A 16,478-nucleotide genomic window follows, 5' to 3' on the forward strand; every position below is an offset into this window, starting at 1 on the left:
TCACTTGGACTCGGGAAGGGGAACATCACACACCGGGGCCTATTATGGGGAGGGGGGAGGGGGGAGGGATTGCACCGGGAGTTATACCGGATGTAAAGGACGAGTTGATGGGTGCTGACGAGGTGATGGGTGTAGCATGCCAACATGGCACAAGTATACATATGTAACAAACCTGCATGTTATGCACATGTACCCTAGAACTTAAAGTATAATAATAATAAAAAAAATAAAATAAAAAATAAGGACATTAATCCTTTGTCTAACATGATTTTGCATATATTACCACACTTTGTTTTTACTTTCTAATTTTACTTACTAAGAACATGTATCATTTTTAAAATCAAAGAAAGCTAACAGGACAAGATAGGTCATAAAAATTAACCTTCTTATTATTCAAGATTCCCTAAGAATTATCGAAAAAATTAAAAAAAAGAATTCCATATGGGCTATTGTTAACACTTTATACTTTAGAATACATACCTTTAGCAGCCTGTCAAAGAGAATAATTCTATTTAGTTGGTACTCTGTGTCCTTCTCTCTGATGATTAAAGGGAGAGTGGCAGCTGCAGACAACTCATTATTGCTGTTTGAATGAGGTAAATTAGACTGGCTGTAAAAGAGAACAAAAGCAATAAAAAAAAAAAAAAAGGACAAAAGGTACATTTTCTTTTTTCTTCCTAACTCTACCGACAGTGATTTCAGAAAAAGCACAAAATTTTAATAAACCAAAATATCAGGTTATTATTTTCTATTTAGGAAACACATTTCAAAGAAAATGTATAAAATTCTTATAAATCTAATATAAATAGAAAGAAAAATAAATGTAAAATGAGACTATATATACTCACTCATCTTCAAGTAATGGGTAAAATGCTTCTCCACCAACATCTTTCAATCTCTGTGTATTTAAAGACAATATTTATGTATAAAGATATTGGGCAGAAACTTTGATCTGTGTTTAAAAAGACAAGTAATACAACAACTATGAATTTATAAAGTGACCTAGAAAAGTATAAAATAGAATCTAAAAATCAGTTCTTATAAACATGCAAGCATACAATGCCTCTACTGATTAAGGTTTGCCTGTGAAAAACAACTTTTCTTTTTTTTTTTTTTCTTATCTATAGGTATCACTCATAAATGTTAGACACCTATCATGATATATTTTCCAAACACAACTCAGAATTACTAGCACTAGTATAAAACTTAATGAATGGGAAAAAAATTTTAAGTTATGTGAAGAAAGATGATTAAAAAGAGGTACTATATAGCCATGTACATATTGAAAGAACAACTTAGATTTATTTTTGCTTTGGTATAATACAAGCTAAGTCAAAAAGAAAGGTACTAGAAAAAGGATTCCAAAACATTTCTCACATCATACTTTGAACATGTATGACTCAAATAGCTAATAAATCAATGGACAGAGTTTACTTAATGATTTTTTTTACAAAGTTATTTTAATAGTTGTTCCAAATAACAACCCTGAGGATTACAGGTATTCTTCAAAATCAGAAGCAGGAAGGCAGTAGTAAAGTAAAATGTTAATCACATTCTAAGCAAGGTGATTAAAGTTAATGCCATCTTGCCCACTGCTCTGCTGTTCAACTTCCATCTTGAAGGCAGAATGTTTGCTCCTATGGGGATTGACATAGAAGTTCAAGCTGTGTGTGCAGCAAGCACTGATCTTCTGTTGATCAGTCATTGTGCACCCATGTGAGTTATTCCCAGAATTGTTAAAGCTGAAGAAAAATCTTTTACTCAACACTAAGAATTCAGCAAACACTGAATTTACGCCTGGTTCTCCTCTAAAAATTAATGTGCCATACGCTTATCCTATTTCAGTAAACCTTTAGGTATATCTTTCATATATTAAAATTTCAAATAAAGAAATTAAATTTTCCCAAGTGTTACTGCATTATTAATACACATATCTTGTTATTAAAGATTAGTTTTCAGTATCCTGAATGTCATTGATTTTATCTATAAGTATCTTGTCTGTCTTTTCTAAAAAAAATTTTGCACATTAGGAATTTTAAAAGGTGAACGAAAACACTAAAAATTATTTGGTTTCCATATCATTTTAAGAATCAGCAAATTAATATTTCTTAATAACTACAGAAGAAAAGTATTTTAAATTTCGCAAGCAGAACTGTAAAGGCATTGAGACATTTAGACTTGAAGCCTACATTCATTTAACTTGGATTATATTTAAATTGAAGAAACAAATTAAGAGCAAAACAAAATCAGCTGAAATCAGATATTTTGGATGTAATTTATTGTTTGCTGCATGGTATTGTTAATTATTTTGTTACTTTCCACATTCTTTCTTTCAAAGAGATTATAAATTCAGAGTATTGAGTAGTAATAATTATATATTTTAATTTTCTGTTGATGGCATTATGGTAGACAATGGATTCTAATACTGTCCTACTACATAACATGTAAAATATTAAATGGTTAGCTAAGCTTTAAAACATAAGGAAAATGCTGTGATAACAGATATAAAACCAGGCCTAGAAGAAAGGAGTTAATAACTGCGGTCTAGAGATTTAGACCATAATGGGATAAAGGTTTGGGAACCTGCATAACAGACCTTCAGAATGGAGAAGACCCTTCTAAAGCCACGTAAATAAAAACTAGGGGAATTGCTAGCTTAGACAGAAAACAAGGATAGGTACCTATTTTAGCTTTGGCTATGAATAGTTAAAATTAAAAAGGCTGGGACTTCCACTTTCTTATACAAAATATAAACAGCTTAGAAGGCATCATTCTTCCTCCAACAAGAAAAATGCTGAACAAACTGAAAATCAAGAACTCGTCTCACATCTATCAGAATCAGAGCACTGTGATGTCCTAAAAACTGGAAGGACCCTCGAATACAGGGACTCACAGCTCACCAGGAACACAGCCACTGCTGGAGCCTGTTAAGATTAATTAAAAGGTATTTATTTATACTTGCAGGCTGAGCACAGACTAATATGAGAGAGAAAAACTTCTAGAGGCCGAGCCTTAGGGAGGCCTTCCTTGCTTCCATGAGATTAACCTCCACAGGTCCCACCAGGTTCTCAGGGTGAAGATCTGAGAAAAATACCCTTGACTTCCTGCAGGGGGAGGTGGAAAATAACCAACCTGAAATATAGCCAGGGTACTCTGTTTTCCTTAAGAGAGGTCTGCCTTAAAGGGAAACTCTTCTGCCAGGTTCTAACTAACTTGGGTTTTGCAGAAATCTAGCCAACTTGGGAAGGAAATATTCAACTCCAGTCCACTCCAGTCTTTGATGTAGGGGAAAAGAAATACCCGACTCTGGTCCCTCCAGCTTTCCTGTCTCAGCTTGGGGCAGAGGAGTGGGAGAAGCTGAGAAACCTTGTGAAGGTCACAGCCCAGGAATACAGGCTCACTAAAATCTGGGACTTAATCATAAGATTATAAAATACTTCTCCCCTGTACTTTACTACAATATTAATAGGGCTTTTATATAATAAGAGGATTCATTCCTTCATTCAGTTATCATATAGGAAGAAAACATATATCAAATGAAGAGAAGTACAATAGAGGAAAAAAAAAAACAGGATAAAGAATACAAGGGATAGGTGTGGCGTTGCTATTTGATAAAGGATGGCCAACAAAAGCCCACCAATAGGTAACGGTTCAGCAGAGAATGGAAAGAAAGGAAATAAAAGCGGCGGAAGAGTGTTAGAGGCACTGGGAAGAGCAAGCTTAAAGGCCTTGAAACATATAACTTTAGAAAATGATTTAAAAACAAAATAAACAGCCTGAGTAAACTTATAACCATTAAGCAGACTGAAGTAATGATTACACCCAGATAGGGATAAGGAGCCATTACAATATGGTTTTAAAGCTAACTCCCATGAAACATTCAAGAAATAGATATATGCAATCATATAAAGTCTTTCAGAGAATAAAAAAAAAAAAGGCAACACTCTCCTATTTATCTTATGAGACTAGTACACCCCTGATACCAAACTAGCATGTTGCAGTAAAACAAAAGAAACTCACAGGCCCATCTCAAATAGACACAGAAATGCAAACATTCTAAACAAAATATTAGAAAAATCAAAACACAAATGTATAAAAAAGGAAAAATGAAATCATGATCTGATTGGGTTTATTCCAGAAATATAAACATGGCTCAACATTGAAAAACCCCATCAATATAATTAAATCCATTAACATAATACATAAAAAACCATATGACCATCCCAATAGATACAGTAAAAACACTCAGTGAAATTCAACACCCATTCATAACAAAACGTATAACTTAGAATAGATGTCTACAGCTCAATGCAACAAATATCATACTTAATTATGAAATATAAAAAGCAACCTTTTAAAACCAGAAATGAGACAAGAATGTCCACTATTTGTTTCTATTCAATAGTGTTATAGAGGCTCAGCAAAAATAATTACAAAAGATGAAGTGAGTGAAGTGAATTAAGGTAGTGTTTTTCCCTTCATTTCCAAGAAAACCACAGAGACTCTGTAGAGTCCTATTCTTATTTAAAAAAGAATAAGTTCAGCAACATTGCCTGACACAAAATCCATATAAAAAAATCATTTGTGTTACTAATCATGCACAAAATAGTAGTTGACATGGTATTTAAAAAAATATTACTGATGTATTTTTTAAAATAATCTACTGGTATACTTAAGATTTGGTACATTTTACTACATGAAAAAATATTATTGATGTATATTTTAAACTCATCTACTAAGATTTGTACATTTTACTACATGAAAATTTTGCCTAGAAAAGAACCATAAACAAATCTCAAACTCTAATGTGTAAGCTGAATTGTAGTAATGTCTTCATTTTACTTTGAAACACAAGAACGAAAAATATGATGGATTGATGTATGACTAGAAAGATAGACAGACATGTGGTAAAGCATGTAAAATGTTAATTATAGAATCTAGGTCACAGATTAGCAAACTGTTTCTATGCAGGAACATAAAACAAATATTTTTAGCTTTGTGGGCCATGTGGTCTCTATTGCAACTACTCAATTTTGCCACTGTAGAACAAAACAGCTATACATAATAGGTCAATGAATAGGTGTAACTTGATTTTGCTAATAGACCATATCAAATGGTTGATCTAGGCGGTAACTTGTTCACTGTAAATGCTTCCCAACTTTTCTGTTTACAAATTTTTATAACAAAATGTTGGAAAAAATCATACTCATACATATATACACACACACACATATATATATATACACACACACACACATATATATATATTCTATTTACAAGAGCAACAATAAATTACCTTAGGAATAAATCTGATAACTGATATACAGACATTAAAAAGAAAATTGTTATATAAAATATGACAAATAAATGACATATTTATTTAGGCATGTTCAAGAAATAAAACCCTACATTTTAAATACATCAATTCTCTACAAATTAACCTATAAATTCAATGCAATGTCAATCAAAACCCTGTAATTTTTTATGAAGGTCTTTAAGATGATAATAAAAATCAGCTAGTAGAGGAAGATGTTAAAGAGCTCCTACTCCATTTTGAGGACAAAAAAACTGAAAGTCTTCCTTTGCTAGATATCAACAGTTCACATAAAACTATAGATTAAGGCAATGTGGTATTTGCTAAAATTAGAAACACAGGCCAACAAATTAGAATACCAAGGCCCAGAGACATATCCATGCACATAGAAAAAGTTGGTATTGCACATCAAAAAAGTGAAGAGAAAACTATTCAATTATATGGTACTGACATAAGGGGTATTTTTTTAATCAATGAAATACAATATTGGATACCTTCCTTACAACTTAATCTAAAATAAATTCTAGGTGGATTAAAGAACTAAATGGGAAACAATTATTTAAAATTTTTAAAAGGAAATATATAAAAACATTATAAAATATACTTATAACCTTGCTTTTACTTTAAATAAGTTACAAGAAAAAATATATCAAAATACATTTGACTATAAAAGAAAATACTGATAAAAATTTAGAATTCCATTCAATAAAACAATCAAAAGTTGAAGGAAGAGCTACAGATGAGAATATATTTCCATGACATACAGCTCACAAAGATACGATATCAGGGATATAGTTCTAAAACTCCTCAAATCAATAAGAAATCACTCAAAAGAAAAACTGACAAGAGATATGAACTAGTAATGCATAAAGAGGTAGGCGAAGTGATAAAATATATGAAAAGACTTACAACTGCACTATAATCACGAAATTAAAAATTAGTGTTATAGCAAAATACTTTTCCATATCATTAGATTAACAACTTTTTAAAATTTGATAAAAGAAAGCATTACCAGGTAAATAAAGAAATGAGAACAGTTACCCAATGATGGCGAAAAGATAAACTGATAAAATCATTTTTGTGAACACTCAGGTAATAAAGCTGAAGTTGTACAGATGCAATTTACTCTGGGGCACACATTTTACAGAAGCTCTCCCATATTTTGTGAAATCAAGGAGGCATACACAATATCTTGTGTATCTGTAAGGTTTTAATTAAAGAAAAAAAAAAACTAAAGCAGAACTGTCAAAATATCATTCTTACATTTCTTAGCTGGCATAATGATAATGTCACAGTGGTATCATCTAAAAGTGAGCTTCTATCTCGATCTTGTCCAAAGCTTTCGCCATCCTCAAAGAGAAAACTGAAAAGAAATTTTTAAAAATAATATGCACACAAAATCCAGTTTATTGTTTCTTCTAGAAAGCAAAGTTTATTCTAAGTCATCAATCCCTTCATTAAAAAAGAACTAAACTTTCGACTGGATGTTTAATAAAACAATGTATTGAGATTTCTTCAAACAAGTCTCGTTTTTAAATAACTCTTAAGTTGGTATGAATATAAGAAAATTTCAGAAAAACAAAAGTGTCATTTACAACCCTTTGTTCATGCAGTTTCAATGCTAACAGTACTCTCCTGACATTAGCCCAATGTTTTCCCGAGAAACTTTATACGAGTGGAAAAAGACAAAGGGAAGAAGAAAGAAAAAAGCATATTGGATAGTAACCTCATAGAAGAAAGGATATTAAATAATAAATGAGTAAAATTTGTTTACAATTTCAATAAATTACTTTTAAGAATCTATATGCCCTTTAAACTATTTCTTCTTACAATTTCTGTAATCTTACTTCTTACTTTCTACTTAATTCAATGTATAAGTGGTATACTCAAAGTTAACATTTAAAAATCAGATTAAAAGAGAAAAAAAAAATAAACTAGTCAATCCAAACAATACAGAAGTCTGAAAAGAAAAAAATGATGAGCAGATTACTTCTACAGTTGCCTATAATGATCAAATCTAAGTCTGGAAATCTAAAAATTAAAATTTTATTTTATTTTATTTTGAGACAGGGTCTCTCATTTGCTCAGGCTAAAGTGCAGTAGCATGATCTCGGCTCACTGCAGCCTCAACTTCTCTGGGCTCAGGTGATTCTCCCACCCGCAGCTGCCTGAGTAGCTCGGACTACAGGCACACAACACCATGTCCAGCTAATTTTTTTCTTTGTAGAGGCAGGGTTTTGCCATGTTGCCCAGGCTGATCTCAAACTCCTAGGCTCACTCAATCCACCTGCCTTGCCTCTCAAAGCCTAAAATTAAAAATTTAAAGTATTAGTAGAAGCTCAAGAAATTTAGGTTCATATTTTTATGAACAAACATGAATAGCAATGTTAATGACAATCTTAGCCCCAAGGTTGTAGAGGTATTTAACTTGGAGTCTAACTTATAGCATGATACCTTCTTATACAGTTTTGCAGATGTTTTTGCAACACACTAGCACAGTAATGATCTCTAGGACATGCAGTGAGACCACACAGTTCATTTACATTTACAAGTATATTTGCAAAAAGAACATAGTTGTTTTTAGTAGGCAAACTAACTAGTTTTTAGTTAACTCTCTTAAATATTCTATTGTGACTTGTGTATTTTTCATTAACATCAATTATTGCAAGATATTCCATAGTATTAACTTCACTTCAAATAGGTCACAAAGCAAATCACAGATCAAAGACAAGTGATGGGAACTGCAATTAGAAACTCTGGCCAGTCAAACAAGGTGTTGATTTCAATTGCTTCCAATAATCACTTAGTTGGGATGTCTACCAAAAAAAATGTTAAAAACAACCAATTTTCTTTTTTTTATTACCATATAAGTATAATTATTATCGTTTATTTATTTAAATTTACAAGAGAAGTTTCTTTCCTTACTTGGGGAGTGTGCAGATAGGTGGTTTGGATCGAATGATCTCCTTGTTGACAAGCTCTTTCTCCAAGTCACCTCCAGCCAAACACCAAAGGTAATAAACTTCTTCAATAGATCTTTCTGACAGGTAATCATTATTTATATCTATTAAAAGCAAATTTAAGGAATCACTGTATTACATTTTCTACCTTTATTAAAAGTCAACAGGCAGTAATAGCTGCCATTCTAAAAAAAAAAAAAATAAACACTGAAGAACAGACTTCCAGTTTCCAGTTAGTAGTAAGGAGGCTGAAATTTGCTACTCCATCCTAACAACAAATAAAAAGCTGAACAGACTGAAAAATCAACCATTCTTTGATCTGTAAGAGAGGTGAGGACATAGGGCAAACTTCTGTCCTCAGGACTGGAGACAGACAGCAGAATACAGGGAGTTACAGCATTCTGGAACAGACATTCATGAGTAGTGCCTCAGGAACCAATGCCAAGTTTGGAAAACCTAAACTGTAATTGACAAATTACTGGAGCTCAGTGTGGACAACTCTGAGAGTCAAAAACTCCAGGGGGAGCCAGTCATAAGGGATACCCGCACACTTTTGTGAGTCTGGAGATTGACACGGTTCTCACAGTAAATATTGGAGGAAAATGCCCTTATGTTTCCAGTAGTGGCAGAGGAAATGGAACCATTCTGAAATACGATGAGCACTGTTCTTAACAAGGTCAGCCTTCAGGATAAACCGGTTAGTCAGAGCCTAACTGACCTGGAGAGGGGAAATACCAAAGTGCAGCCAGCTCTAGCTTTCTATGTGGTGGTTAAGGTGTGGGGAACAGAAGCATTCTGTAGTAAGTCCTATGATTAGGTCTCAATCTTTAAGTGAGCCAGTGACTCTAGACAAAGTGTTTCCTTGCCCTTAAGGAGTGGCTAGAATGAGCTGGAGCTTGGTGTTTCCCTTCTCCTACCTGGAGGTATGCCATGACTGGCAGATTCTGATTTAATTTTTGTAATAATTTGAATGCTTCTAGCTGAAAATAATATACTACTAAAAGTGGCTTATATAATAAAGACATTTATTCATCTCTCCTAATAAAATCATAGGTATAGGAGGGGCCTATGCTTATCAAAATTCTAGACCATTTCCTGCATTAAGAAGAGAAGAAAGTGGTGAACTTATGCTGCAGTACTTTCTTGACAAGAAAATTTGTTTTTTCCCTACAAGTAGCCCTTATGCCTAGTACTTTCATTTAGATCCAATTAGCCAACTCTAGTTCACAAACTTACTGCCCATAGAAAAAAAACCTGGAATTTTCACTCTTTATAATGAATACATAGTATTGGAAATTTTACACTCTATATTGGAAAAGGAATAAGGGTAGAAAATAGCACATGGGGAGGCAACCAACACAAATTGTTCCTTCCCTCCTATCTCAAGGCAATGGCTGGCTGCCTTTTCTGAAGTCTTCCTTGATGTCCCAGACAGAAATACACAATTAGGTGCTCCTGCTATGCTGCCATTGTGCTATATTCATATTGACCTTCATTTATAATAGTGATTGTATAACTAAATGTCTGTCTGCCTTCCCCTTTTGCATGAATGTTACTTAAAGATACAGTATGTGGGCCGGGCGCGATGGTTCAAGACTGTAATCCCAGCACTTTGGGAGGCCGAGACGGGCGGATCACGAGGTCAGGAGATCGAGACCATCCTGGCTAACATGGTGAAAGCCCGTCTCTACTTAAAAATACAAAAAAAACCTAGCCAGGCGAGGTGGCGGGCGCCTGTAGTCCCAGCTACTCGGGAGGCTGAGGCAGGAGAATGGCGTAAACCCGGGAGGTGGCACTTGCAGTCAGCTGAGATCCGGCCACTGCACTCCAGCCTGGGCGACAGAGCCAGACTCAGTCTCAAAACAAACAAACAAACAAACAAAAAAGATACAGTATGTGACACATAAAGGAACTCAATAAATGTTTAATTGAATGAATGTTTAGTAACCATTTTCTGCCATGACTTAAGTCATAAAAACTTTTCAGAATAAAGGTAACTTACTCGTGTCACTAAATCTTACGTTCCAAGAGCTGTAATCTTCACACAAGAAATGAAAGTCTAAAAGCTGATATTCTCTTCAACATGCAGAACATAATGGTATGTAATTCTTATCAATAATATTATTTTTAGAGATCAGTTATAAATAAATTATATAGAATATCAGTAACTTAAATATAAAGGATAAACTGTTAGCTCAAATGTATGTGTGTTTATGTGTATTCTAGCCACTCCTTAAGGGCAAGGAAGCACTTGTCTAAAGGCTAGAGGCACAGGCTCACTTAAAGATTCAGAACTAATCACAGGATTGACTATAGAATGCTTCTGTTAACCTTAAACACCACACAGAAGGCTAGAGCTAGCTGCAATTTGCTATTTCCCCTCACCAGTTCAGTTAGCCTCTGATAATTATCCAAGCAAGTTAGGCTCTGATATTATCCAAGCAAGTTAGGCTCTGACTAACTATATACATATATATTTGTGTGTGTGTGTGTGTGTGTGTATACTTTGTTTTTTGTTGTTGTTGTTTTGTTGTCTTTTTTTTTTTTTTTTTTTTTTTTTTTTGTAGAGACAGGATATCTCTACATTGACCAGGCTGGTCTCAAACACCTGGCCTCAAGCAATCCTCCCTCTTTGACCTCCCAAAGTGCTGGGATTACAAGCATAAGCCACCACACCCAGTCAGTCAGTTATATTTTAATCACTTCCAGAATTGTCTCTTAATTCCCATGATTCCACTAATATATATTGTTGATAAATTCAAAACTGAAATTAGGATAAGGAAACTTCCTTTAAAAACAAGGCTCATTTTCTATGCTTTAATTTATCATTACCTTTACACAACTGACTGATATCCTCAGGCAGAGTTAAATCAGCACATCTCAGAGAAGATGAAAACAGACTGGCAGGTTTCGTAAATGGGGTATATAAAGGTGACACCTCACTGAACACTTTGTCCTTCATTAATTCACTTGGGGTTGGCCTTGAGAACATTTAAAATACAGAGCATGAACGAAAGTCATAAAAAATTTCCTAAAATAATGGCATACATTCAAGAGACTGGTTGAAAGTCTTAAACACCTCATTAGCACAGAAAATAATACAGCTTTCCTTTGCAGAGTCTAGATGCATACTTTTATATTACAATCAAATAACTGTGAGTAAATACTGATTTTTTTTTACTTATGTTGTACTTTACCTCATGATGTATCAAAAATATCATTCCATAAAAGCTTTTGCATTGTTTACTTTTAGCCTGACTAGCATTCACCTGCTTTACTGAATATCTTAATTAAATAATAAATATGCAAGCTATTATAATAATACCTTTTGGCTTTTCTTCCTGTCCCTTAATGTGGTACATCCACACAAAACTACTATTTCTCTCTAACATGTCTTGATAAAGTTGTTTTTCTAAAGACAAATTTGTATACACTATTTTCAAACATTATATACTAAAGGAGTTTAGGGATAGCTGTATGACTAGTAGTGACATCATCAAGTCAAAGTCAATTAATGAAACTTCTAAGAAATCCTTTTTTATTATCAACAGTTGTTAGTTTATCACACCACCTATCCAAGTTCACTGCTATAACACATATTGATAACAAACTTTTATTCTCATTTCACTGATGTTATTATTGGGTCTAGGAATACCTACATTCCACAGTCTTAGTTGATATTCTACTTAAAAGCTTGGAAATGAACTAGTAACTTCTTTAGTATATGTCAGTTTTCTGACCATAGTTTAACTTTAATTACTTTTTCATTTATTCACAAAAAACGAAAGCTTACATCATTCATGGTTATGATACTGATGTCAATTATATACTACTACATATGTACATTATCTTTATTTAATCCATTATATTAAAATGAATATGAAAAAAATCAATTGCTTATGTGTAAAGGATCTCAATGTAATCCCAATCTCTAAATAATATCAACCTCTTAGAAGGATGGAAGGTGAGGCACTTCTTTAAAAGATCTATCACAGTTTCAGGAAGCTCCTGGTAAATAAAGAGAGAAAATAATTAATTAAAATGATCAATTTTAGAAATATACTTTATTCAAACGTTTGCTAAGCTAGAAGGATTTGATATGTTAAAAGTTTTTTATTTGTACTTTATACAAATTTTGTCACTGTGAAAAAGCAAATACTTAAAGAGAAATAAGCATTGCTTTAAAATAGCTTCCAAGTGGATCCCAAGTGCGTAAAATAAATTTTCATGAACAGATTGCTATGATTTGAATGTGTCCCCTCCAAAGTTCAGGCTTAATGAACTTTGAAACTTAATGGCCAATGTGATGATATTAAGAGGTGAGGCCTTTAAGAAGTGATTAGGTCACAAGGGCTCTTCCCCTGGTGAATGGCATTAAGAGGCTTATAAAGGTGAGACTTCACATAGCAATTGCCTAGCTTGCCCTTCCACCTTGTGAGGACAGTGTTTCTCTCTCAGAAGACTGCAGTCCTCACCAGAAAACCAAACATACTGATGCCTTGAACTTGGACTTCCTAATTTCAATAACTGTGGAAAAATAAATTTTTGTCTTTATAAGTTACCCAATATCAGGTATTTTTTTATAGCAGCAAAAATGGACTAAGACCCAGATTAATGACAAACCTTTATAATGTCCAAACAACCATGCTCTTCAGCCAGAACTATTAAAGTGTCATCTACACAGTCTATAAAACAGAAAAACTATATGAATAAATGCTACTTTTCTAATCTATCCAACAAATCAGAAAATAAACTGATCAAAAATGTTTTAATGCAGTAGTGCAGTTTTGGAACTTAAAATACTGAAAACTTTATCATTTTGTTAAATTTCTTTACAAGTTTTGATAAAAATGAAAAGCTTCAGACAAATACTAATTGAATAACTGACACTGAAAGATATCAGCTTAAAACAGTTTGATAAAGGAGCAATTCCTTTACAAGGAAGGTAAAGATACTCTAGCTCTCTCTGTCTCTCTCTAAATATATACATGCGGACACACATAGTTGACCCTTGAACAACATGGGTTTAGACTGCGTAGGGCCACTTATCTGTGGATTGTTTCCAACCAAACATGGGTTGAAAATACAGTATTTGTGGATGCGAAATCTGCATGTATGGAGGACCGACTTTTCATACACATGGGTTCTGTGGGGCCGACTGCGGAACTTCAGTACACATGGATTTTGGTACATGTGGGGGTGCTAGAACCAATCCTCTTCAAGAAATGACTGTACATAAACAGCGCTTTTTAAGAAGGCTTTGTAGATTTGTTTTTATGATTACAAGACTAATTTATTTTTATTATACATAATTTGGAAAATGTACTTACATTGATTTGGGAATTTAAAGTATAAGTTTAGATTACAGACCATATTTAAGAATCTCCAAGGCTTCTTAATAGCTGTAGTATCAATCTTTGTAATTAAATGTGGTAAATCTGGTAAAACTTTTGCAAATTTATTTATAACTCATTATTATTTAATGTTCGCTAATACTTTTCTGTACATATTCTTATTTGTAAATCTTTTTAACTTGGATACTAATCTGTCACTCTTTTGCATAAAGTGTTCTATCACTGTTTTTCTCTCCTTAATTACCAAATGTGCTTAATTAATTCCACTCTAAAGTAGATTACATAAATTTTTATTAATTTGAATTATACATGTTTGGATCCACACACATGAAAATTTGTATGAGCCTTTTATATGGAAAAAATCAATATTCTTCTTGAGTTGTTATTTGTGCATGATTCATCAAATAGAAAGATAGCCCAAAAGATACATTGTCTGAAGGTAAACTGCTACAGAAATACAATTTTATATTCTCATATTTTGATTTCACAAGTTAATTTACTTGGCTAGATCATAAAGCTAAGATTATTTCCATCTAGGTTAAAATTCCTCATAGAATAAAGACATTTCTGCTGTAATGTTTTAGAAGGGACCTCATATGCTCTTCTGCTGATCATTACCACTGATCATTAGCAACTTGAGTAAAAGGGGTATATTTCAGTGTCCTCACTATTTCAAAAGAACATATCCTCAATGTGCATGATTACTAACAGTTACTAAGTTATATTTATATCTGAAAGATAAGCAATTATATGACACTTACCCAAAGTAAGCAAAAATTTTAGTCTTTCAGAAATATCCAAGCTCTGAAATAATTTTCTTCCCTAAATAAAATGAGAAAAGAAATTTGTGTTAATATTTACACGTTTCTTCTAGGAAGGTATTTTTCTCCCCTTATAGCTGAAACTGATTTTATCAGGCATCTCCATTTATCTCCAAAAGTTTTATTGGATTTTTAAAGTCAGCTCCACTAAAGAAAAATTACAGGTGAAATAACATTTTAGAAAGTGTTGCATAATATGTATCATTTAAACATTTCATACATCTAAGGGTCATTATATTCTAGTTTGATGTAAGCATTGTTCACTTTTGAGATCAACACATACCTGGATATCTAGAGGTATTCCAGGCCACGTGGAGTCTTACTTTATTGAGAGCAAGATGTCCCCTGGGTAAGACTGATTATACCCTTTCATCTACCAGGCTAATTCTTACTTAAATATTATGATCCAGGTAGCCTGTTTCTCCATTAAAAAATTTCGTAACACTCTCTTACCACAATAACTTCACACAGCCATCTTTCATGCTCCTACAGCACCTGGTATATTTTAAGATGCACACATTATATTTTAATTATTTCCTTATTAGTCTGCCTCAGGAGGCTCCTTGATATAAGGTCTGGAGTTAAACACTTATGCCTTCAGCATTTATGAGTTGAGCAGTGAATGTGTGCCAAATTGGACTCTCCCACCACCAAATAGTTACATAAATTGGGCAAACTACTTAACCATCTGAAGTCTCACTTTTCTCATCTGTAAAATTAAAATATTAACTGTATATATACCACAGGTTATGGTGAGGGTTACATAACGCAGAATGCTTCATTAATGTTGGCTATAATTATATTCCTCTTATCATAAACAAATTAAGCTTATATGATCATTTAAATAAACTTAGAAGGAAAAGGCTTAAGATTATCTGGTGTTTATAGAAAAAAGAGAGATGCTTTGATTTTTTTTAATAGAGAAGAAAAAATGTTCTTAAACATTTATCAAATCAGAACTACAGGTAGAGATCATTGAAAAAAACTGCTATTCTTCTCAATCTTACATTATTGTCATATCAATCTTCCAAAAACATGGTTTTGACTTCAATATCTTGTTAAACTTTTAATGGTACTCCATATATCTTATATAACTTAATATAAACATCTTAACTTCGTAAAAATATACACATTACAGAGATTCCAAAATAATACACATCTGGTAACATTTACATTCACACTTAGTAAAAGTATGTTTCTAGAGATGCCAAAAAATATATGAAATTAATTATCAAACATGATTAAGCCAAATTAAGCCTTTTCTCCTCATATGTAATCAATTTGTACAGCAAAAACATATTATTATTAACTTTCCTCTCCAAAAGATTATTCCAATAAATGCACAATTTCTTTTTATTATATTAATATTTCTTTATACATACCACACAAAGCTCAAATAAAATGATTCCAAGAGACCATACATCTGATTTGGGGCCAGAAGGCAATGGTTTTTTACTTGGCATGTGATCAGTGGTTTTGAAAATTCCCTGTGCAATTACCTCAGGGGCCAAGTATGAGGGATACCTGTAATGACACATTAAAATAATGAATAATTACAACACGGAAAGAAGCAATAGTACATTTTTACAATCAGTGTGGTAAGATCTATGTAAAAGTCCCATGCAATTAAATTAACAACTGTTGCTAGAAAGTCTTCTAAACTAACCATTATAATACAGACCTTCAATGTCAAGGAATCAAGAGTAAATATACACAAGTCTCAAACAGTTTTAAAACCCTCATGTTTCCCTCCAGCATTAACTCCTTTATTTTCTTCTCTCTGGTTTCCAAGTGGTTTTCCTTCCCTCTTATTGCCTATCTTCCCTTAATACTGAATTACTATTTAAAGCTCATTTTATCTCTTAAAAAAGTATTTATTATTTTTAGTAGTAAGAATGTTAATGCTATAAAAAGACATAAATTGAAAAGTAAAACTCCTATCTCTATACCCCTGTCACCCTGACATATTTATGTATATATAACTTTGTCCACTCATCACCTCTGCCCCACATGGTAAAACACTATACAT

The 16,478-nt window shown here is 32.8% G+C and overlaps 1 protein-coding gene across 12 annotated transcripts in view; it reads right to left on the bottom strand.

Annotated features, from left to right (window-relative positions):
• Positions 1–16,478, bottom strand: part of TBCK (TBC1 domain containing kinase) — a 235,999-nt gene that overhangs the window by 156,309 nt on the left and 63,212 nt on the right. For all 12 annotated transcript variants that reach the window (XM_078002052.1, XM_015138914.3, XM_078002045.1 and 9 more), the window contains 9 exons: positions 15,832–15,973; positions 14,390–14,450; positions 12,898–12,959; positions 12,221–12,282; positions 11,107–11,255; positions 8,240–8,378; positions 6,578–6,677; positions 849–898; positions 481–610 (listed from right to left, as the gene is read on the bottom strand). In XM_078002052.1, the coding sequence (XP_077858178.1) occupies positions 481–610; positions 849–898; positions 6,578–6,677; positions 8,240–8,378; positions 11,107–11,255; positions 12,221–12,282; positions 12,898–12,959; positions 14,390–14,450; positions 15,832–15,973 (895 nt within the window). The remainder of the gene's footprint in view (positions 1–480; positions 611–848; positions 899–6,577; positions 6,678–8,239; positions 8,379–11,106; positions 11,256–12,220; positions 12,283–12,897; positions 12,960–14,389; positions 14,451–15,831; positions 15,974–16,478) is intronic.

This window comes from Macaca mulatta, chromosome 5 (assembly GCF_049350105.2).
Source record: "Macaca mulatta isolate MMU2019108-1 chromosome 5, T2T-MMU8v2.0, whole genome shotgun sequence".
NCBI classification, from domain to species: domain Eukaryota; kingdom Metazoa; phylum Chordata; class Mammalia; order Primates; family Cercopithecidae; genus Macaca; species Macaca mulatta.